Below are 22,902 nucleotides of genomic sequence, written 5' to 3'. Positions count from 1 at the left end.
AAGACTGCGTATCATTGAAATGACAAAAAATGTGGGTAAACCTGAGCCTATTTTTGCCTTAACACGGCCCATGCTTAGTCAACTAATCTGCATGTGATCCGTGAGGCCTTTCTGGATGAATGTGAGCGACACAGAGCAACGGAGGCTAGTAGCAAATGGTCCAACACACACACACGGTGTTGCCAATTGGGTCCCCACTGAGACGGCGTAATGAGGTCTTCAAGCTTTGAGAAGCAGCCGCAACTCACATGTTCTGCTGTCATCGCAACAATGGGAGGGTTTATCAGTGCCAAAGCCTCGGGAGGGAAAGAGTGCGAGCAGAGGCTAGAGAGCAGATATTGTGTACAGAACAGACGCACAGAGAGGGAGGATGAGATAGCAAGAGAGCATGATGGAAACATTAAAACAAAGGGAAAAAAAAAGTCCTCCAGAATGGAGCTCGTCTTTAACAGAAGCACGTTTCGGCATGAAGAGGATGCAGAATCATCGCTTCAAGAAACAATACAAAAATCACATGATTTCAAGGCGCGATATGATTTCATATTCATGAGTGGCGAAAAAGGCAAAGCATTTACAGGCGTGCCGTATTGTATATGCTTCCACATAAAAAAAAAAAAAAAACGACAGTAAAGTAAATGTGGAACGTAAAACCCGGAGTGCGAGAGGGAGTCAACAACTTTAACTTGCTCGTGATGTCCAATTCCAATCCGATCAGTTGCATCAGCAAGCCTGAGGCTCGGGACACAGAAAGGATTTTTCAAATCTCACGATTGTTAATCTGTTACAGACCCCACACATGATGATCCAAAAAAAAAAAAATTAAAAAAAGCCATTAATCAATTTTGGTCCTACTGTGTGCGGTGCGCTCCGACAATCTCAACACAGACAAAGATTTTGTTCCACATAGAATCCAGAAATGTTGTGTCATCAAATATTAAATAACAAAAAAAAAGAAAAAAAAAAACTGTCAGCTTGCCTCTTGAATGGCTGCATTCTGTTTCAGTTCCACATCCTGACTTGGGAGATGTCAGCTTTCCCAACAGATAGATTTTTGGTCGTAAATATTGAACACATTTAATTTATTGTCCTTGGTCAGGAAAGGGTAAAAATCGGAACAAAAACAGCTTATCTTTGTGCGTACCAAGCCTTGGTGTGATAGATAATGCCAGGATTTGATAATATGGAAGCCAGCTGCGAATTTGTTCATTGGACTGTCACGTGGAGTGGCGCGGCAGACAATCAAAGCACTTTTACGTCAAAAATAGTCAATGTATGATAATGAGCTCTAGTTTTCTTCGACATATGGTGTCAGCGAATACTATACAGCATGTGTGGCAGCTGCTCAGGTGCTGGAATGAAGAACCGGGTCGTGTATTGGATACAGTACGTCGAGTGATCTCACAGACACGCACAGAATATACTTGCAGGGACCCCCATGTTGCCAGTCACTCACCAGCTGAGTAAAAAATATACTGTAAATATAATGTGCATGTTTAAAAGCTAACGTGTTAAAACATTTCATCTGAGCACTTCCTCTCCTTACAGGCTTCAACGTGGGTATTTCCATCATATGCTGTAAGTGAGGGGTGTCGAAACCTTTTCTTCAGAGGGCCACCTACAGATATGCAATGAATGACTCCAAACTATATGTCGGAAAAATGGTTATGAAAGGGAAACCCAGACATGATGACTATTTGCAGAGCCGGGGAGGTAATGGTCGTGGTTTCGTTGTCCAACTGAATTATTTACTGGTATTGTGTATTCATACATGCAAAGATATGTGACTCATCTCGTTTGCGGCATTTCACGCGTGTGGCCCGTCATTCGAGCGAGGCAGCCAAGCCGCTTGTTTTCCCCCGTCGGAACGGGGCAGCTTTGTCACCTCCCTCCTCGAGCCACGCCGGGTCTCAAATCAAATCTTTAAGCGTATCCCCTTTTACTCCCGACAACAGCAGCGGCCGCAAATCAGTTCATTGTTTCCGCATCCCAATACGGCGGCTGGCGCGGCGGCGGCGAAATAAATGAGGCCAAGCGGGTTGCAATTTCCATATCATTCACACATCCGGAGAATGGAAGCCAGAGGAGAAACAAATACCACTAATAAGCTTTTTTGTTCCCCCTCCCACGACTACTGGTAAACCCTTCTTTGGTCAGTTCAAACAGAGTCGACACTGGCTAATCTCGGGTCAACCCTGGTTGGGTTCAAAGGTTCAGAGACATACGGCAATTAACGCAAAGCCTGGAAATTCACCACTGCTGCATTCGAGACAGAATCCGGTGGAGTCTCACAAGAGTAAATAAGAGAAAATGAACAAGACCAAATCTTATGAGCAAAGTAGGTTTGGTATGCTCAATGTAAACATTCACAGTGCAGTTTTGTCAGTGCACCCTAACAATTATCATTTTACATCCCAAAAGAGTGATGCCATCCATGGTTGCGGTTTGCCTCTAAATTATGGGATATTTACTGTAAATGGTATTCCACGGCAACACTCACTGAAGCCTGTTTGGATGAGAGGAAAACATTTTCTCACAGAACCAGAACAGTCCACTTGCGATCCATTCAACGACTTGAGAATCAAATGACTTCGATCGGGGGTCACCAACGCGGTGCCCGTGGGCGAATGGTAGCCCGCGAGGACCATATAAGGCGCCCGCGAGGTATGTTCCAAAAATACCGTAGGCCACAAATTGCTATTATTTGGGCTTTAAATTCTGAATCTGACTTGCTTACGTGAATAAAAAAAAAATTAAATGACCTCTAATGTCATTTACTACGATAAATTCAAACAAAAATATTTGATGTTCATGTAATGAACTGAGTCTGAAGTTTGCCGCAAAGCCCTTCATTCGATTGGTGCTCACGAAGTAGCCCTCATCCTCAAAAAGGTTGCTGAGCCCTGACTTAGATTCTGGAGAGTTTTCACGAGTCGGGCAGGAAAAATTGTGAACCCAAACTCTAATGACTTGCCCTGTTTAAAAAAAAAAAATATATATATATATTATTATTATTATTATTATATTATTACTATTGTGATTTGTATGAATCGTATGACAACATATTTCATAACGAATTACTGAAGAAAGTACTAACTGCTTTAGCGAGCTCTTCTTTAGGCCCTGAAAAATTTCCCCAGAACTAAATCCAGACAATGATCCTCACACACAATGGGTCCTTCAAATGTTGAAGAGTCTCAATGAGCTATAAAATCCAATCCGATGGCTGTAACATCTTTTTTCCACTGGACCGATGACAGCCTCGGGGTACGCATTTGAATTTGATGGGAAATGAAGTGAGGCATTAATCAGCTTTTCTTAGTATTAACATGCAATTTATGAAGAAATTGCTTTTTTTGGGCTAAAACGCCAGACACCGAGCCACTCAGGTGCTATGATTCACGTTAAAATTAACCTTCGTGTCACCTCATCAACAACTCATTCAACAATTATACAATGGTGCTGATGACGGTTCGGAGCTCAGCAGGAAACAAACGGGTAGATGCTTCAGTTATCAAATTTAAAAAAAACAACAACCAAAAAAAAAACGGTCGGCATAATGCAGTGCATGGCAACGAGCCAAACGCCTGATTGACCGACTGACAGGGGGGCCCGACTCGCCCACAATCCTTTGAACAAGCTTCACAGGCTGCACACTTGATGACATGCGGGGTGCACAGAGAGTGCAGCTGTCACAGAGGCCATAAATGTCCTGCAGATTTGGCTCGCAGACACATTAACATTGAATTGTGGCTGTCAGCGCACGCGTCAACGGGATGCTGAGGTTGGGTAAGGAATGCCCCGGAAGCCCAATAGCAACTTGGAGAGTGGTGAAAGTTTGGGATCTCAAGAGGGGTGATTGATTGAACGGAGTTGACTTCAGCACAATTTTCTGGCGCTCGTGACATACTGTACATCAAGCCGAGCGTCGGTGCTTAAACCCACCACCTTAACTACCTCTCGGGCCGCCCATTGTGACAAATGGCGTCTGTCACTTGTAATGCAATATTTGTTTTCGCTTCGGAAAGCCGCCAGGCTGCTCGGTCTGCAGACTGCTTTCGTTGTGTTTAGTTGACTTTATTCCCCAGCTGTCAATAGGCGGAGCGTCTCAATGTCGCCGTTTGTCGGTCTTTTGTGATTTCGGTTCAACTCTCCCTTTTTTCTCCCCCTCCTCTTTCCGGGCGCTTCCTACGGATCCCCTGTCGACCTCTGGCTCCGTCTGTCTCGCACTCGCCATTTCGCTGCCTCCTCGCACTCTGTCGCTCTCGTTGCAGCTCATCCCGCGTTCTTCTCCTACCCTCACTCACTCACTCGCTCGCTCTACACCCGCCCCCACCCACCCAAACACACACACACACACACACACACACACACACGCATACACACACCATCCGCCGTGTCTTTGCTCCAGATGCTAGCTGTCTCAGCTCCGTGGGCCGTGTCTCCGTGATGGGCCCCTCAAGGAATTCAAAGCACCATTCTGGCATTTTCTTCCAAGCAATTGCTTTTTGTAGTAATAAAGGAAAGGAGGTGGGAGGAGGTGGCAATGGGGCGGGCGCGTTGTGGGTTAGCTTTAGCATCTCTCTCTGGATGTGCTTACTGGCCCAAGGCAAAACATGCACAAGTGCGCATCCATGAATCCTCTTGAGAGGGTAGCACAGCGTCAGACCCCTGTCTAAATTCTGACCCAATTAAGCACAACTCTTGCTCAACTTAAAACTGTAGTTTTAATGCAAAAAGTGAAACAATCACTTGGACGAAGCTTTTTGGATTTCTGCAGTAGCCACACTGAGAATAAAAATATCCAGATAAAATGCAGTGAACTCTTGAGCTCGGGACCAAGACCAAATGCAAAGAGAAAAAACTCAAATAATAGCCAGCCCCACACATTCTAAATTTCCATATTAATAATTTAAACCCTGGCGGCACGGTGGATCAGCATTGCCTTCACAGTTCTGAGGACCCAAAAACATGTAACATTAATTGACATTCTAAATTGCCCCTCGGTATGATTGTGTGTGCGGGCGTTTGTCTCTATGTGCCCTGCGATTAGCTGGGAACCAGTTCAGGGTGTACCCCGCCTCCTCCCCGTCGACAGCTGGGATGGACTCCACCATTCCCTTGTGATGAATGGATAGTTTGAACCCTAAGTACGTCCAAAACTACAAACCCAAAACACTTCAATACCCGCTCTACCTAATCTGAGTCTTTTTCATTAATGTGGGACTCTGTGTGGGACATTTAAGAGAGTTACATCGACAGCACAATAACTCCTAAAGGGACTGCCAACATTTAGGGTTCAATCAACCAAGCAGTCATGAGCATGCAGGCAAACTACAAGAATACCTTCACTTTTTGCATTCATAAGTAAATGTCAACGCATCTTAGCATGTTATTAGGGATGACAGCAGTTTGGCAGATAAGTATTAAGCGGGGAAGTGCGAGATGAGGAGGCTTTAAGCATAACGAAACGACACTCAACTTCGCTAAACTAGTGAGCCGACTGATGGTGGGAAGCAGCTTTTGTTTGGTGCGCGCTCCAAACGACGCCGCTAATCGTGGAAAGCGCACTGACATTTACATTGAGAGAAAAGTCTGCCCGTCAAAAGTCACATGCGCCTCCGACCCACACCACGGCCGAAGTGAGTGAGAACCAGCGCGCCCGTCATTGATATGAAGGCTGCGTTTCGAAATGTTACATGTTTTCTTTCACCTTGTCAGCGAAAAGGCCAACACACATTGATTCATAGCGAGCCGTCACCACATGTCGGTTAACTTTCTAAATAATGCCCACTTGACCTCTATTTTCAGTGGAAATTAAAAAAAAAAAAAAAAAAAAAAAACCTGCAAATTAGCCGCTCCTCGTCAAACCTGAATGGTAGTCTATTACTGAAAAGGCGGTTTAGGATTAAACTACTTTTCACCGGGCAATGATGTTCCCTGAACGGCGTCAGCTGTTGGTGTCAGCCATAAATTAGCGTCCTGGTGCGCCGTAATTGCCTCAAAGTCTGCTGACCTTGACACATTTTAAAGCTGATGGGATGACGGCTGGGGCCCCGAGCCCAAAAGCGGCGGCCAGCCAAAAACGCCAACCTGAGGATCTCCGTCACCCTTCCGTTTTGAATCCTCGTCTTTGGGCCTATTTAATGTCAGCGGTTACTTCTGCGCGCGGAAAGGGATCCCGCGCCCGCTTAATATTTCATATTTCACGTTGCAAAATGGTAATATGTCTCGCTTGACTTGGAAAAAAGTTGAGGCCTTCCATATGTGGTACAATAATGGCAAATATGACCCTCCCTCCGCTGCCTGCTACAAATGCTCATCGCTAGCTGTAAATTTTGCAACACATGCGCCGTCTAAAGAGCTCTTCAAATATGCATATGCGCTCTGGCCCAATTTTGCGGGGTCCGTTATGTGGCGGTTCCCTTTCTCGCAGGAAGTCTTAACAAGTTGACTTCCTTTTATGAATTTACCTCCCCAGGCTATCGGCGGGGCCGCTCCGCTACTCCCTGACAGCGGCTCCCTCTCTCAGCTTCCCCTCCCTGCAGAGGAGAAGGCCCCGGGCTATGCTGGAAATAGGATAACATATTCAAATATGTGCACGTGTTCACCTACGAGTGAGGTCATCCCAGTCCCGTTCTTTTTTTTGTTGTTGTTTTTTCTTTTTTGTTTCCCCCCCCCTCCGTGGCTGGTGAATCAGCCCCGGCGGAAGGTTCTCAGACATCACAGAGGAAAAGGCAGTGTTTTGTCTGGGAGCGTGAGCTCTGAAGTATCTGTATATGCTTCGCCGTGACGACAGTTACATGACTCAGCTATCAGGACACATCACCGGCGCTTCGGAGCGGCCTGTCGTTTTCGCGGTAAAACAGCGTAAACAAAAGCGGACAGCAGATAAAACGGGGCAGCACGCGTATAATATGCATATATAACTATGCATGTATGGGCCTCGTCTTAATACATGTGGATCGCTGCTTGGTTACAGGCACGCACTGTCACGGGAAACTTCACTAGGTACAGGGCAACTTGCGTCCAAGTAGTACATTTAAGTCATCACTGCAAAAATTCAAGGCGATGGTTGCTACAAGCCGTGTTTGGATTTATGCAGCTGTATTGAAGTTTTTGCTCACAGACTCTGTTTGAAAAGACCGCATCTTTTCAAATAAAAGCCCAGGATGGTGGGTGACGTTTGCAGGTGTGACGTTTGCCCTTGAGCGCTGGTACGGCGTGTACATGTACAGCGCGTGTCTACAGTATGTGCTAACATGGCATGCAGGGAAAAAGAAAAACAAAAAACAAAACACTGCACGCTAGACTGCATTATAAAGACCCCGATGCATCAAGAGTCGCCGCGGGTTTTCGCACGGCACGGAGTGCACCCCTCATCGGGACCACAAGCATGCTAAACTGCGGCTAACCCGACAGCTAAGATTAGCATACTGATTAGCCCGCCAAGCACGAGCAGACAACAGCCTCATGAATAAAGAAGAGTGATACATCAAAAAATGTATAGCCGAGAGGTTCCAGAGGAGGGAGCTAGAGGCGGTTTTTTTTTTTTTTTTTTTTTTAAGAATGTAATCAGCAGCTAGTGAAGCATTCTTGTGTGATTAGAGTTTCAAACAGCCTCTTACAGCTCGAGCAGTTAAATTGTTGAGCAGCTGCCATTTATCTTGCCAGCGTTCCCCTCTCGTCCCCTCCCTGACTCATTCTTTTCTTTTTCGCTTTGCTCTCTGCTCTCCCCTCACCATGCCCTCGTATCCCTCCTCAGCAGGGGTTCTCCTTTCTTGTTCTTTCCTGGCCCTCCTTCTAGCCTCTTTCCCATGGATCATCCCCCTTTAAATGCCCTCATTTCCCCCCAGCAGCTCGCACATTCTTCTTTTCCGAATCAAAAGGATAATCAAGTTCTCCCATCCCTTCCTTCCACACATCCTCTGCAGGCCCAGCGAGGGGACGTGTGAAGTTCGATGTTGATTCTAGGTGACAGGGACCATATGAGTGTGAGCCATAATCAAAGAGCTACTGCAATCCGCTGCTTTGGCACCACAACAACGACGGAGACATCGCCGCCGCCACCCACCCCAGCATGAATAACAAGTAGTCTACAGTACAACACTGCAAATAGGATGTGGAGTTTATTTGTATTTTGGCTATTAAGAAGAGTCAAAACAATTCTACAGTAATGTCCTCGTGTTCTTAGGTGATACAACTCACGAGAGATTTGAGCTGCCCATTTCAAAACAACCCAGATGAGCTCTTATGAAAAGCCCCAAAATAATTACAAAGGCTTGTAATTCATAATAATAAAATGTGTGTGGCTTTGGGGCTGAGCATAAAATATCCTCCATTTTAATTAGTATTTTTAATCAACCGCAAAAACATGGCGGGGTTGTCAGGGAAGAGATGGATTGCCATAAGAAGAAAAAGGGAGAGCATGTCAAAAAAAAAAAAAATATATATATATATATATTATATATATATATATTATATATATATATATATATATATACATATATACACACACACACACACACACACACATTGTGTTGGGCAGCATGGTGGATCAGCTGGTAAAGCGTCGGGCTCACAGTTCTGAGGACCCGGGTTCAATCCCGGCCCCGCCTGTGTGGCGTTTGCATGCGTGGGTTTTCTCCGGGCACTCTGGTTTCCTTTCACATCCCAAAAACATGCAACATTAATCGGACATTCTAAATTGCCCCAAGGTGTGATTGTGAGTGCGGTTGTTTGTCTCTATGTGCCCTGCGATTGACTGGCAACCAGTTCAGGGTGTACCCCGCCTCCTGCCCGTTGACAGCTGCGATAGGCTCCAGCACTCCCCGCGACCCTTGTGAGGATAAGCGGTAAAGAAAATGGATGGATGGATATATTGTGTTCCATGGTGCCTATGGACGCAAATTCGCAGATTTTACATTAATGAAGTCACGAGGAACTGATATCAGAAAGGATGTTGAATACACAGGGTGCTTCGTGGTTGTATTAGTGCGATGTTGTTAGAGTGCCAAAAGCAGGAGAAAAGAAAAAAAAAATGCTAAGAGAGCAGAGACCTCAGTCAATAGCATGCTGTCAGCTCAGAGAGCACAGAATGTTCCGAAAAAAGCGCAATGGTGAAAATCCTGCAAATTTGTGTGAAGGAAAGAGGTGGAAGAAATTGAGGAAGGTCAAAGAAAATACAAAGCGACAAGGAGAAACTTGAAGCCAAAACAAAAAACAACAACAACAACAAAAAAGTTTCTTCATAAGATCCTGTGGAATTGATTGGGAGCCAAAGTAAGAACAAGCCAAGAGAAGATGAAACGAGGAAACGCGGGCACTCGGGAGCTGGAAACAGAATAGTGAGAAACATCAGTTTCATTTCAGCGCAAATACTCGGCGATCGAAAAACAAAAGGTTCCCTTCCCTGAAGTCCAGCGAAGGCTTTGTAGCTTGAGGTCAGCAAACAGCCGAGCACAGCGTGAAATGAAGATGTTATGAAAGCAAAGAAGACTTTATTATTATCATTACAGTGAGATGTAGCCTGGTATGACGTCCTCGGGGGGGGGGGGGGGGTACGCGGAGACTTGCTGACTGAAACAAACACCCAAGCGCCGCCATTGATTGGCCCAAAGCAGGAGATCAATCGACAAGGCCTAAGGCGGCGTACGAGAGAGAGGAAAAAAAAAAAATAAAATAAAATCTCCCGCTCCGACCCAGAACCTCTCACTTTTATAAACTTGGCCTCCCCATTGATTAAACCAGCACACTGTGATTACAAAGCAAACTCAATCTTCTGCTTATCTTTCGAGCAGAAAGGCTGTGAAATCTCCAGGTGCTTCAGACCCGAGACTTTCAGGTGCAGTATTCCTGCCCCCTATGCTTCAGTCTGCACTAATGCACTTTGCCTTGAATGCAGTCATGTTATACACATCCTACAGCTATGGCTTCAAGCTAGGCAACTGCCAGTGTCAAGGGGATAAATCTTCAAGCGAAAAGCCATCATACTCCAAAAAGGCACAGTAACTCATGAGTTTTAACCAATTTAACAGTTTGCTACATTGACAGGACTACAAAAAAAAAAAGGGTTAGTCATCAGAGAGCAAGACAGAAGAAAGATGACCTTTTTTTGTCCTCACACTCCAGTAGAGTTCACATGATGTTCTAATTAACCGAGTATAATGCAAGAACTATTTTTCCAACAGGGTTAACTTTTATTTCCAGGGGCAAAAGAGGACTGGTGGTGCTTCTAAAAAAAAAAAAAAGCCAGTGTTTGGAGACCTGCAAATAGCAAAAAGAGCATATTCTTGCCTTGCAAAATCACAGGAAATCAATGTACCGCACGCAACAATGGCGGTGCTCGTGGAGGCAACTGTTCGACATGCCAGTGGGTATTTGCATTTATTGTTCATCATAATTAAGATGGCTGGCAGAGTCGAATAGCTTTTTTTTTTTAACACCTCACAAATGCTAACTTATTATGCTTGTCAGTTTTCGGAATGTGTGTTTGAAGATTTCTTCCCAGCAGTTTTGAATGCAGCACACAGTACATAACAGAAGCCCATTACTGCATTATTATTGTTATTATTATTTTTAAGGAAAGTGAAATTACAACAAAACTAATGAATAACTAATGACCTCCAAGAAAGAATGATTTTATTCATCATTTAGCTGAGGTTCTAGTCAAATACTGCATGCAGCGGGCTGGAGGGCAGCGTGCCGGCAGGATTTCTCTTCACGCGTGACTCACGCATGCATTCGCAGAAGAAAGATGAGAGGGTGCCAGGAAAGAAGTGGGCTTCAGAAACGCAGACAGTCGGTCCCTGTGTGGCGAAGCGTGTGTGTGCCCTTGTGTGCGTGCGTTTGAATGCATTTGCCTAATAAGGTCGAATGAACTTGCTGTTCATCAGGAGTTTTGGTCTTTGATGCATTCTCTGGCGGCACCGTTTAACGCTGATAACAGGATGACTGTCACATGACTGTCTGACCTCAGTGAGTCAGAGACAGCGGCAGAGCCCTCGAAACGTGTGCGCGTCCGTCCAGTAGAGAGAGGCTGAAACAGATGCGTGCACCGGGCCTATGGCGCCGTCCATATTGCGGACGCATTTGCATGTTACAATCTCTCGGGAGTTTGCATGTTGCGTATGTTTGTTAATTGCCAATATCCAGTTGTGAAGAAAAGCCATTTGTCATCATGACACTGAGAAAATGAGACGGACAATCATTGGTACGTCAGGGGGGAACCGGGAGTGTGTGGTTAAAAATAAGGCCTGGTTTGATTCCACGAAGGGAGCCCATGAGCAAGGCACACATATCCTGTCCATCAAGGTAGCTCCATTCCAGACCAATGTTGTGCAATACATATTAAAACAAGATCATGATTAAACATACATAAAAAAATGAGATTGTAGGCTCAGTTCCCCCTTGTCTGGGATTGACATTGAAGACCGAGGTACCCACGAGCAAGGCATTGTGATCACTTTTTCTGTGCAATCAGTCTAAAATGCAATCATAATCCTATTTAATAAGAGGGGGCCCCACTCCACGCCACGCACCCCCACCCAGCACCGGCGTAGGGCCAAAGCCACGCGCATCGGCACTTACCGCAATAGAGAACCAAGAGCGCGGTGAGGAGCACAAAAGCCCAGAAAGTTGACGACATCCTCGGCCAGCGACTGGCGTCTTTTCGTCTGGCCGACCTGGTCAGCGATGCCATGAAAGAGCACGCAGAGGAGAAAGAAAGGAGGGGCCACTTAAGAAAAATAAAAAATAAAAAAAACAGCTCACAATCCAAATGGAGCTCTCGTGGAGCTCATTTTTCCGTGCCTTATTTCCTTTTTAAGAACAGAAATGTCCGTCTGGAGCAAGTGGGAGGGGGAAAAAAAAAAAAAAAAAAAAAAAAAAAAAGGTTGATTTGCTCCAGTGGTGTTCCGAATACCGGAGCGCATAAGAAAACATTACATCCTCCACGCCGTTTCCAAAAAATGATTTCCTTGAGTTGCTCACCTCCCAAAAAGTGCGCTGAATCTTAATATTCTGAGGAGGAGGACCCGCGAGTGGCTGATTACGCTGAGTGGGTGCTCCAAGTGTTCAATCATCTATACCGCAGCGTCGTAAAAGATCCTTCCCACCTGTGCTGCTTTGCTGATTGTGCCCTCGCTCGCGCGCACGCACAGTGCAACAAAACCCCTCCGAAATAACGCCGAGGTCCGAGGCGGTCCTGCGATCAAGCGCGACAGCGCGGAGCGGCGGCATGAGGGGAGGCGGCCAGAAAGTAGCGCACGGCGTGCGTGCTGGAAGATGGTGAATGCGTGAGACGAAAGAGAGGGAGAGAGGGGGAAAATGGAGGGAGGGGGAGAGCGAGAGAAGTGTGCACCTCCAATGATGTCCAGAGTGAAATGTTCGCGTCGGATAATTAATACTATGTCGCGAGATCAGTCCCTTGGGGTTGTATTTTCACATCAAAATACAGTATTAGTGAGAAAGACTCACATTTGTTTATTGATTTTTTTTTTATATTGCAGATGTGAATATGAATTTGAGAGTTGATTATATTTCCTCGCACTCCATGGTGCACATGCAGCCTCTCATGGGCCACTTCATTAGGCACGGTTGATGTTTGAAAAGTTTCATAATCTCTCTCGAGTAAATAATGACATGTCCGCATTTAAGATGATCTAAATCCCAAAGTACCAGCAAGACCTCAAGTTGTGGACAAAAAAAAAAAAAAAATATGTACTGTATTATGATAACATGTAACATACTCTGGAAAGACACTGTCAGACATTTCAGGTATGCCTATATGCCCACCTTTGTGGTTATATTTTATGTTGTTTCTAGCATTTTGGTTACCATATTTAACAATTTACATTGATTTCTACAAAGAACATTATTTCCAAACGCACCAAAGTGCCTCCCTCCAAGATTCTGTGATGGACAGATTTCACTGTGAATAATGAGAGGGAAGGATGCTCGTATTCAGTCTGTCTGCGAGATAACCCCACCCTCTGTTGTGACAGACAAGTCACCTGACCAGAACCCCATATCAAGTTCTCTGGGAAGATTTTTTTAAGTTCAACACCTGCGATCTGCATCAGGTCCGATTTCAATGAGGAGGTTTTGCATTTCAGCCATAAATATATACACAGGTGGCAAAATCTCAAGGATTCAGCACTTTTGCAATTGCAACAGACAAGCTCAGTACTGAAAAGATTATTTAAATTCATTTAATACATACTTGACCAAATTACTGCATGAATGATTCCCTAACTGGAATACTTTTTCCAGCCAAAGAATCAGCGCGACCCAATTCCAAAGCCTGCTTGAGATCGCTGGTGATGACATAAAGCAGGACCAAGGACAGCACCAAAAAGTTCACATTGGACAGCAACAAAGACAGCACTTTTGACAGATCCACAGGCATCAACGAGGATACCCGTTGTCTGAAAAGAACTGCATCTTATGGCCCCGTCACACCATGACATTCTGGTCAACGTTCTCTGAACATTTCAATCGTTCTATTTTTCAGCGTTCTCAAATGAGGATGACACATCTGGCGTGTGATTAACGCGTGTCTAACGCACGAGAAGCGTGTAACAGCGACCAAATAAGATGCCCCTAAAAACCATTAGCATGTACTAACGTGTCACTGGCGCGCAATGAGCGGTTTGTCAATGTTAGATGAGCGTGTTGAGGGTGTGACTAAACGGGTGAATGACGACAGAATAGCGTTTTGCTGGCGTGTCATTTTTACAGTGGAGGAAAACGTTGGAAATTTCATACTCACTTCACTTGTTTGAACAGTCAGCATCATGCCGCCTAGACGAAAAAAAGGTGGGGTGCGGACTTCAGCAACTAGCACTGCAAGTAAGAACGCAAAGCGTCGGTTTATATATCCATATGAATGGACGTCAGGGAAACGCACGAATGACGCTCAATGGACGCCAAAGGACGTTCGTTTGACGGGATTGTTCAGTGGTCGTTGACAGGTCGCCAGTGAGTCGTTCACTGCAAAGCAAACGATTAAGTAACAACCAAGTAAAGCTCGAGTTACGAGTGACTAACGATAGCCAAACGCGTGCAACGCTCGGCGAACCTTAGTAACATGCTCCACAAACGTTCTGCAGCGTTTAAAATTAAACGTTGATGAACGGTGGTCTCGGTGAGAACTTTCGTGCATGTTCAAAACTTTTTTTCCGGACTGGCGTTCTCCGCCGATTCCCAGCGATCACTGATGTTCACGAGTGTTCAAACAAGGCTCTTCTGGCGCTATCCCGGCAACCATGGGCGACTACCAACGTTTCCTCAAACGCATGGTCTGACGGGGCCATTAGGAGCACATGAGAAACGCCATTCTGGAAGTTCTGTTCAAGAAGTTGTCGTCAAAACTGCGAGCAAGACGTGGACCGCATATCTTTAGAAACCAAACAGCGCCTGACAATAGCCAGTTTCGTGCAAACTGAGGTTGAACTTGGGTATCGTTTTCACCAAGTGGACGATTAATTAATGGACATCCTCAAGTTATTCCGTTTAGCCTCGCCGCAGTAATGAGCTCCAAATTGAGCGTCTTTTAAAACGGACTATAAAAGCACACTAATAAAATGGTTAATTGCAATATATGCCTTTCCTTGTAATCCGCTAAATCTGTGTGTAATTGCTCTGTTTGACTACTTTCAAATCCTCATTGGAGAAAGCGGCTCTCATGGACTCCCATCGTTAAAACGGAACAACTTCATCAAGTCGCTGCCTGACAGCCATTTTCCATTTATTCCACCCGTCGTGCTTTGATCGGACCCCGTGACTTGTTTACCTGTCATTTCCTTTGTCCCTTGCCAGATTGTCACTTTTGGAGCTTTTTGTATTTTTCATTTTGAATCAATCTGTTTGTTCTGGGGGATTTGGACCAGGGCCCGATTACCCGAGTTTGTTCAGAGCATCCGCCTGATTGTTTGATTTCCAGCTTTTTGACTCAGGGCGCTGTTTCTCTGCCAGTTGAATTCCGGTTCTAACCACTACACTTTGAATCTCGGTTTATTCCTCACGTGATCGAAAGCCGCATTTTTATCTTTTAGCGACTAGAATTTGGAGATTAAATAAAAGCAAAAAGATGGGAGTCAACCTTCACTCTGCTCCTACACAAAATTGAGGTGCAAAATGCACGAGAAGCAAAAACACGTATCTACTTCAGCGACCGCAAATCCCTTTCAAAAGCTCCACGTTGCATGAAAAATACTGACTGGAGAACATCACATTACTCTACCAACATGAATCAACACGGCGCGAGCAGCTCTGTTGACTCGGCGTGTGCTCTGGTGCATTGCAATAACGATCTGGCCTGTGCCGAAGTTCAAATAGATTTGACAAATATATCCACGCGGCTGAAACTGCACCTTAAAAATGGAGATGTGGAGGATTTCGGGTGAAACACTGCCGGCGCGTTTTGAGACAGCGGATAAATGGGTTTCCTGAGAGATGGTCTACAATGAAATATGAAGTGCCACCGGTGAAGGAAGCAGTTCAGGACACTGAATGGGGCCTGCTCTCCGGAGCGCTATCATTTTCTCAGGCCGAGAACCGATTTTCAGGAATTCCTAACCTGTTGGCGAATCGTGCTGGACTTCATATGTCGTGTCTTTGTCAAACTGCCCGTGAGATCAATGCTGGTATCCAATTAGAGGCAGAGCCAGGTAAAAAGCTGAAGAATGTCTATATTCAATTAATGTAGTCATTAGCGAACCAAGAAAATGTTTCTGACAGTGTGGGAGTGGAGTAGAAAGCGTCTCACATGAGTAAAGCAAGAAGTCACGAACGGAAGCCATTTGTTGCGGGATATGTAAAATGACATATCTATAAAGAGCCTATTGTGCTCCAAATAGCAAAGCTGGTGTGGAGCTTCGCCTCCTCTCACGGCAGCTCTGAGCTTCCTCGCCCGCCAAGCATCTCTGACGTGACCTTTTCCCTCCGCCGCTCGGCTTTGATCCGACCAGACACGGGCATGGCCGTCACCGTCGTCCTCTTCTTCGTCTCCATCTTCTGCTCCGCCGGGCCACCGAGGAGGGCTTTGAACACAGCCCACTCTCAGTGATTTAGCGCGAACAAAGTCACTGTGGCGCCAATGGCGGCTCCGTCTTACTGCCACTGGATTAAGGGGAAAAAAAAAAAAAAAAAAAAGACGGGAGCTTTTGGAATAGCCACCAGAATGAGAGCTTTACCATGCGGAGGAGCAAGGAAGGACGCGTAGGACCGAATAAATAGCTCAGGGATTCAAAAAAAAAAGATTGATTGAGATACTTCATTTTTCCACAAGGCAAACTGTCTGTTCCAGTTTTCTCTACAGTTTAAACTGCAATGCAAAGCTTACTGAATTACCAATACTATTAAAAACATTAATTGTTGTATGAAGTATCTATTCAAGACAAAAAAAGTGCTAAATGTTGACAGTACAGAGTTGATGACGATAGCGTTTGAGACTCGATGACTGTTGGATCGCTAATCATCTATAAACTCACTTCATATATATTTTTTAAAATAGCGTATTTACTTCAAATCACCGCTGTCCACAATTTGTCATCCATACATGACAATTTCAATTTGTAGACACTACTTGCGCTGCCTCACACATGCCATTTTGCCAAAAGTATTTACTCACAGTAAACCATAGAGATTTAAAACGAGATATGGCTTAATATCATATGTGAGTCATGACAGGTGACTTTTGGAAATATCCTGTAGGTCCATTAAATACTTAACTGTTGAGCATAATGGACCTTTCTAACCTGTCAATCACTCGTGCAATAACAGCCAGTCGGATAGCCACATTGTCTTAACACGTCCCTCTCGCCGGATTGCCCCACAAGCAATGCTGGTTGTCAATAGCGTGCGCTTGGAAAAGTTAATATTACGATGAAAATGGTCCTCAGATGCGCTTGGGGATCGTGCAATTCTGATGAAAGATATCCGGCTAGATTGATTCATTTGCCAAAGCCTAAACCACAGTTGACGAAGTGTCTACGATGGATTAAGGCTTGCGGAAGACCACAAGTACAACTAAATGTGGACAATATCAACAAACACAAGGCTGTATCTTCTCGGAGTTGGATTTCATTATGATCCGTGCTTTATACAGTACATTGGAGGAGAACAACTTTCACTTTGTTAGTGTATCACTGACCTGCCGAATGAAGCGTGCCGAATAGTTCGGGTTAGTGATGCGTAAATGTGCCATGTCATGCAAGAGAAATGTCTATTTGCCGATTTATATCACACCAGACTTTTAAGAGAGAGTCCTGGGTTCGATTACGAGCCGAGTCAAACGAATACACCCACTCGCTTATAAAGACTACAATGATATTACTCGTGATCTCTCCAAGTAAAAAGTACTCACCCCGCTTTACATGCACAGTACGATTCCACTATTTTATCCTGTTGGATTTCAATATGAAGTTTGTGAGGCGTCAAACCCTTTTTGCATTGATCATTAATGTTTCGCTGTAACTCTGACATTGCGTCCTGCTTCGTCCAAAATCGTAATTCCGTGTACATATCCTTGCGTGAAATATTTGAGACCTGTCTTGGACAAGTCTGACCCATTTGGCAAAAAAACATACCCCAATATTATCTGGAATATGCGATAATCGACTTCAAACATGTTCTGTTCAATCGCCATTTTGTAAGTTTGCGGGACAAGGCTAAGGAGGCGGAGCTTAAGATCGCCATCGGAAAGGTCCATTAGACGAAGTAGCTAAAAAAAAAAGAGCGGCCTCTCAGGTTTGAATAACAAATATTAAAGGAGTTCCTGAAAGATTATCTTCGTCTTTCCAGTAGTCGATTTTGGCATGCGCGGCGTGCAGGGCGGCATTCAATCTCGGACCACAATTTTGATATTGCAGACGCTGGAAATGATGCCATCTTAATCCTCCACCGCTGATGAGCAAATTATCGCATTCTTCTGAAATTAGTGCTGAGCGACTGGAATAATGGCGACAGAGACAATGGACAATATTTCTTCCAGCGGCAGGGCTAAATGTTGATCCCAGGTAAACAACCGCGTGGGAACAGTGTGGCCCACCTGCTTCCCCCCACCGCACCCCACCCACCGTTGATCTTTGAGGCTGCCGTTTACAAATGGATAACAGGTGCCTACGCTTGTATTTGCCTCCGTGGCTTGGCACCCTGCCACAGGCCAAATAAATAGAGCAAGGCTGCATTATTTTAAGGTGTAAAAAGCGGAGTAACTCACTCAATAAAAGGTGACAAAAGCCGAACCTGTTTTGCCACCTGTATGGAAGAAATAGAATAGATAATGGTAATAATAATAGAAGAAAGTATGGGGAACAATATTATTGCTCGGCCTTACTTTTCAATTGATTTGTCCTTGGAGCAAGGAGAATGCCACAATATATTTAATTGGCCTCTAATTGAAGGTAAATAGCACACCTCTCGATATTTCTTTTTTCCTCTTTTAAATCAACATTCAGTGTTCCTTTTGTATTTCCTCAGTTTAATACCCCGTGACTGTCACCTGCCTCTCACATCCTACAATGCCAGATATTAAATCACATCTGATGTTAGATAATCACCATAGCGACAGGTTGCCTCAGACTCCAACACAGTACGCCATTTCTTTCCTTTTGCTTCCTTCTTAAGATTGGACTTGTATATTTGACACCGGAGTGATCTTTTACGCGGAGCATGTTTAATTCATCGCGCTTTTTACACCGTCAAGCCACGCAAGTGCAACTTTATACGGCATCCGCTGCAGCTGAGCACCGCAGGTAGCCCATTTGCATGGCTTGCGCGAGAAGTGTAAATGAATGGCGGAGTGCTCACAAATCATGTCGGAAATGATTTTGTGTTGCTTTGTTGCTTGTATTGCCCCATTCACGCCTGATGAAAGAGGTTTTATTATCCTATTATGGGGTGTGCATTGCACTGACGCGATGGCTAGCGCGCGTTCTCGATGCCGTGTTTCACCGGCGGGGGGGGCGAGGCGGGGTTTTTCTTTGACAATTATGCGCAGGCAATTCTCTTTCTTGTGAACAAGGATCCATTAATTGCCTTTGCGGGGTCTGAAATGAAGTATAGCGAATGCTTTAAGTCATTGACTCCCCAACTCATTTGCATGGTAATTAATATATTTGTGTGAAAATCCCCCAACGCGTCTATGCGAACTTTTGGGGCGATGCGCCAACGGCGTCTGGAAACAGAAGACGAGCAGTGAGCGGTGCTCGAATCAAAGCCACAGTGTGCGCGTTTTCCTGTTGATTTAAATCTGCCAGGCGCACTCTGAATCCCATAAAAAGAGCATTTGTCAAACAGAACGCGGCTCCTTAACCAGTGGGCATTGTTACCCTGGAATGTGACTCCATGTGGGTAAAGAAAACAAGAATGGCCTGAAAATGTGGTTGAGACGTGAACAAAACCCAAAGATTTACATGCACCAACATGGAGGGTTTTATACATTGTTTCGGCGCTTCAGGCAGGATGTTCATTTTGCATATTAAATCACATATGGCTGCCTTGTAGTTTATTGGATCAGTCCAGACCAGCATCCTCTAATTCAACTCCCGTTGACAACCTAGTCCACCTAAATAGTCGACTCGTGTTCATCACTAGTATCCAAGTCTTTCTTCAGTTCCCCCCGCCCCCCACCTGTCTTTTGCACAGCACACCAACACCGTCTTCATCCATCTTTGAAAAGGATAGGAATTGAGGACATGAGTCAGTATCCTCAGGTAGAAAAAACAACAACAACAACAAAAAAAAAAACCTACACTACAATTTGCCACCACAGGGCAGAAAAACAAAAAAACAACCATTAATCCCAGAAAGAGTTACAAAAATACAGTATATTGTGCTTGGTATTAAGAGCCATACATATTTCAGACAGTTACAAAATGAATGTGCCATGTGAGGGCCTGATCGATGTGGATTTATTGAGGCTAAAACCCTTACCGATATTTTGCAATAATGATGTCCAAGACTCGTCTGATTAAAACAACATACAGTCAAGAAGAAGTATTTCAACACCCTGCTATATTGCAAGTTCTCCCACTTCAAAATCATGGAGGGGTCCGAAATTTTCATCGTAGGTGCATGACCACTGTGAGAGAATCTGAAAAAAAAAATCCATAATAATAATAATGTATGATTTTTTTAATGATTTATTTGTGTGACACAGCTGCTAATAAGTCGCCTTTGTTTATAATTACAGAGGTCAACTTGTTGTTCACCAGGTTTGCACACACTGCAGGAGGGATTTTGGCCCAGTCCTCCACAGAGATCTTCTCGAGATCAGGGTTTTTTCTTTTTAGATTCTCTCTCTCTCTCTCTCACAGTAGACATGCACCTATGATGAAAATTTCAGACCCTTCCATGATTTCGAAGTGGGAGAAGTTGCAATACAGCAGGGTGTTCAAATACTTATTTTCTTCACTGTGTATATCTATGTGTGTGTGTGCAAGGAATAAACCACAACATCAAAATCACCCAATTTTGCCAATTTGAAAAGGATTAATATGAACCAATTGGCCGTGGCCCTACTTTATACCGTATAAAAGTATATGCTTCAGTATCCAGCTGATAGCTCACTGCTTAGCTGTATCAATCACTGATGCAGAACACAGTTTACAGCCACAGTTCATATTTCTATGAATACAAATTGTAAACAGAGTTGATGCTGCTGCTGGGTGAGTTTTATGAAAACTTTGTGATAAAAGGAGCAAAGAAATCGGGCAAAGGCTTCAACTAGAGAAGCTGGCTATTTGTCAGGCACCAGCGACTACTTGTTTACTGTTGATTGGCCCCTAGTGGATCTTGACACTCTTATCTTTCCCAGGTGCATTTTTTGAAACGATACATTTGCCATTCACAGTTCCAATCAAATTAAAACCTTCACCATGTTGTATTGTATTTTATTTTAATTGGTTGACAGCCAAGCATAAAAAGCATGGCCAAACAAGCCGGGCCACACAGTGGAGTGCAGATTAAACGACAATCTATTTTGATCGAGTGGGTGAGAAATGCCAGCGAGCGTGATTAGTTGAATAACGTGAAGAGGCGGCTCATCTACTCCAAAATTTAACAGGATCTTTTGTTGCTCTGTCCCAACGTACACCCCCAAATTGCTTTTACTGGCCAGGCTCAAAGCTGGCCAAAAAGCTTTGCGGGCACATTTCAATGAAAAATGCCAACCTGCAAATAAAGCCACAGAGAGAACCGACTCCACAAAGACTCGCGTTGAAAAAAGAACTACGGCGTTTGGCAAAGCACGGGGAGCCGTCTTGGCATCTCATAGCAAGCCAGAAACAATTAATAGTACTAATTACAATCCTGTTTAGTTTAGCCAAGCCTGTGTCCCGTTGTTCGTTTTTTTGTGCACGTCCTAAAACGCTTGGGGGGGGGGGGTGATGAGAACGGCAGCACCAGCGATTACATCAATTATACCTGTGATAGCTCAAAACAACTGCTGACAATAGAGAGTAAAATAAAGAACTAAATGAGATCTTGGAAAAAAAAAAGTGCAAGAAAGATATGGAAAGAAAAGCCAATTGCATGCCAAGACTTCAGAAAAAAAAATATGAATTGTATTCACGTGATGATTAATGACAATTAATAGCAGCTTTTGCAATACGAGAGACTTTACAGAGGCTGGAATTACTTTGCGACAACGGCATTATTGCACATTCACAACATGTCCGTGCTCCATTCCCCAATCCTCTCACAGCCATAAGGTGCTGACCTTTTGACTGGAAATTAGAATTTATGCAGTGCGTTATCACCGATTCACATAAAGATGTCGTTTTAAATTGGCCAATTTAATGCGGGGAGCTGTCCGATAAGACCCCCGCTTTCCACTGCAATGCCATTGTACAACCCAAGATTATAGACAAAGGCCTACTTTAACTCAGCGCCCTCCAAACTACAGCCCTGCAGCCATTTGCGGCCCTCCGTCTGTTTTGTGAGTGTGCGCGCGCCCTGTAGCATGTACGAAAAATAGCGTTTGACTTTCTGCTCCGAGTAAATGTCTGATTGGGTGAAATGTATCACATTAACCACGCCAGGGCAACGTTTCCCAGCTTGATGTTGAAGCCGTTAGTTTAAAGGTACAGTTGACGACCCACTTTGAAATGGACTCGTGCACTCAAGTTGTTTCATGTCACCTCCTCCTCCTCCACCTCCTCTTCTTTTTGCCCCTCTGACTGAGTGGTGGGCAGGTCCGTGGCGTTTAACCTCTATACCGCCGAGAGTCATCGAGGTCAGGCGTGGGTCGTTTGTCCACCTGGCTGTCAAGGAGGAGTCATTAGTCATGGGGCGGGGGTGCGAATAAGCGTTCGAGTGTCCGGGACGACATTTCGGGGCGTCGTCGTCGATGAATGATAAGTAATGTTGCAGACCACTTTTCTGATGACTGATGCTACTGCCGCTTGGACGCAGATGGCCTCCTTCGCTCCTCTTCCGAACCATCTGTCTTCCTCTACATTAGGCGTATCCTTAAAGAAGCCTCCCCGCAGAGTTGCTCGCATTCAATATGTCCGGGATGAATGTTCGCAGATTTGTTTCTTCTGGTTTTCTCCGTGTGTGGTCTTCAGGGTTTATTTAAGGCTTTGTTCTCCATTATTGGGATTTTGATCTCAGAGTTCCAAGAACTAAGAAAGAGGCAGGGAATTTCTAGGACTTACTCCGCCCTGTGTATCACATTTCCTTCTTCCTGTTAGGTGCGAATAAACGATGCACCGCACTAAATAATGTTTAACTTTTGACTGGGTTGTACTTGAAAGCGATGTACACAATGTACACATCGACAATACAAATGCATTTTTTTGTCCCTTTGGTGTAGCAAGATCTAGAAAAAGCTACAAAAATCCATATTTCTCTAGCCTAGAATAACATCTCGACGTACTATTGTAACATTATTGATTT

The 22,902-nt window shown here is 44.6% G+C and overlaps 1 protein-coding gene across 4 annotated transcripts in view; it reads right to left on the bottom strand.

The window, feature by feature from the left end:
* tafa5a (TAFA chemokine like family member 5a) overlaps positions 1-22,902 on the bottom strand; it is a 173,204-nt gene that overhangs the window by 95,528 nt on the left and 54,774 nt on the right. For 2 of the 4 annotated variants that reach the window (XM_061806638.1, XM_061806636.1), the window contains exon 6: positions 15,934-16,119. The exons of 1 other annotated variant lie outside the window; for it this stretch is intronic. In XM_061806638.1, coding sequence (XP_061662622.1) covers positions 15,934-16,119 — 186 coding nt within the window. Of the gene's footprint in view, positions 1-11,586; positions 11,755-15,933; positions 16,120-22,902 lie in introns of those variants that run through there. One more of the 4 variants, XM_061806640.1, reaches the window with a different exon arrangement.

This window comes from Syngnathoides biaculeatus, chromosome 20, assembly GCF_019802595.1.
Source record: "Syngnathoides biaculeatus isolate LvHL_M chromosome 20, ASM1980259v1, whole genome shotgun sequence".
Taxonomy (NCBI): domain Eukaryota; kingdom Metazoa; phylum Chordata; class Actinopteri; order Syngnathiformes; family Syngnathidae; genus Syngnathoides; species Syngnathoides biaculeatus.
This window is presented reverse-complemented; position numbering and strand designations above follow the sequence as displayed.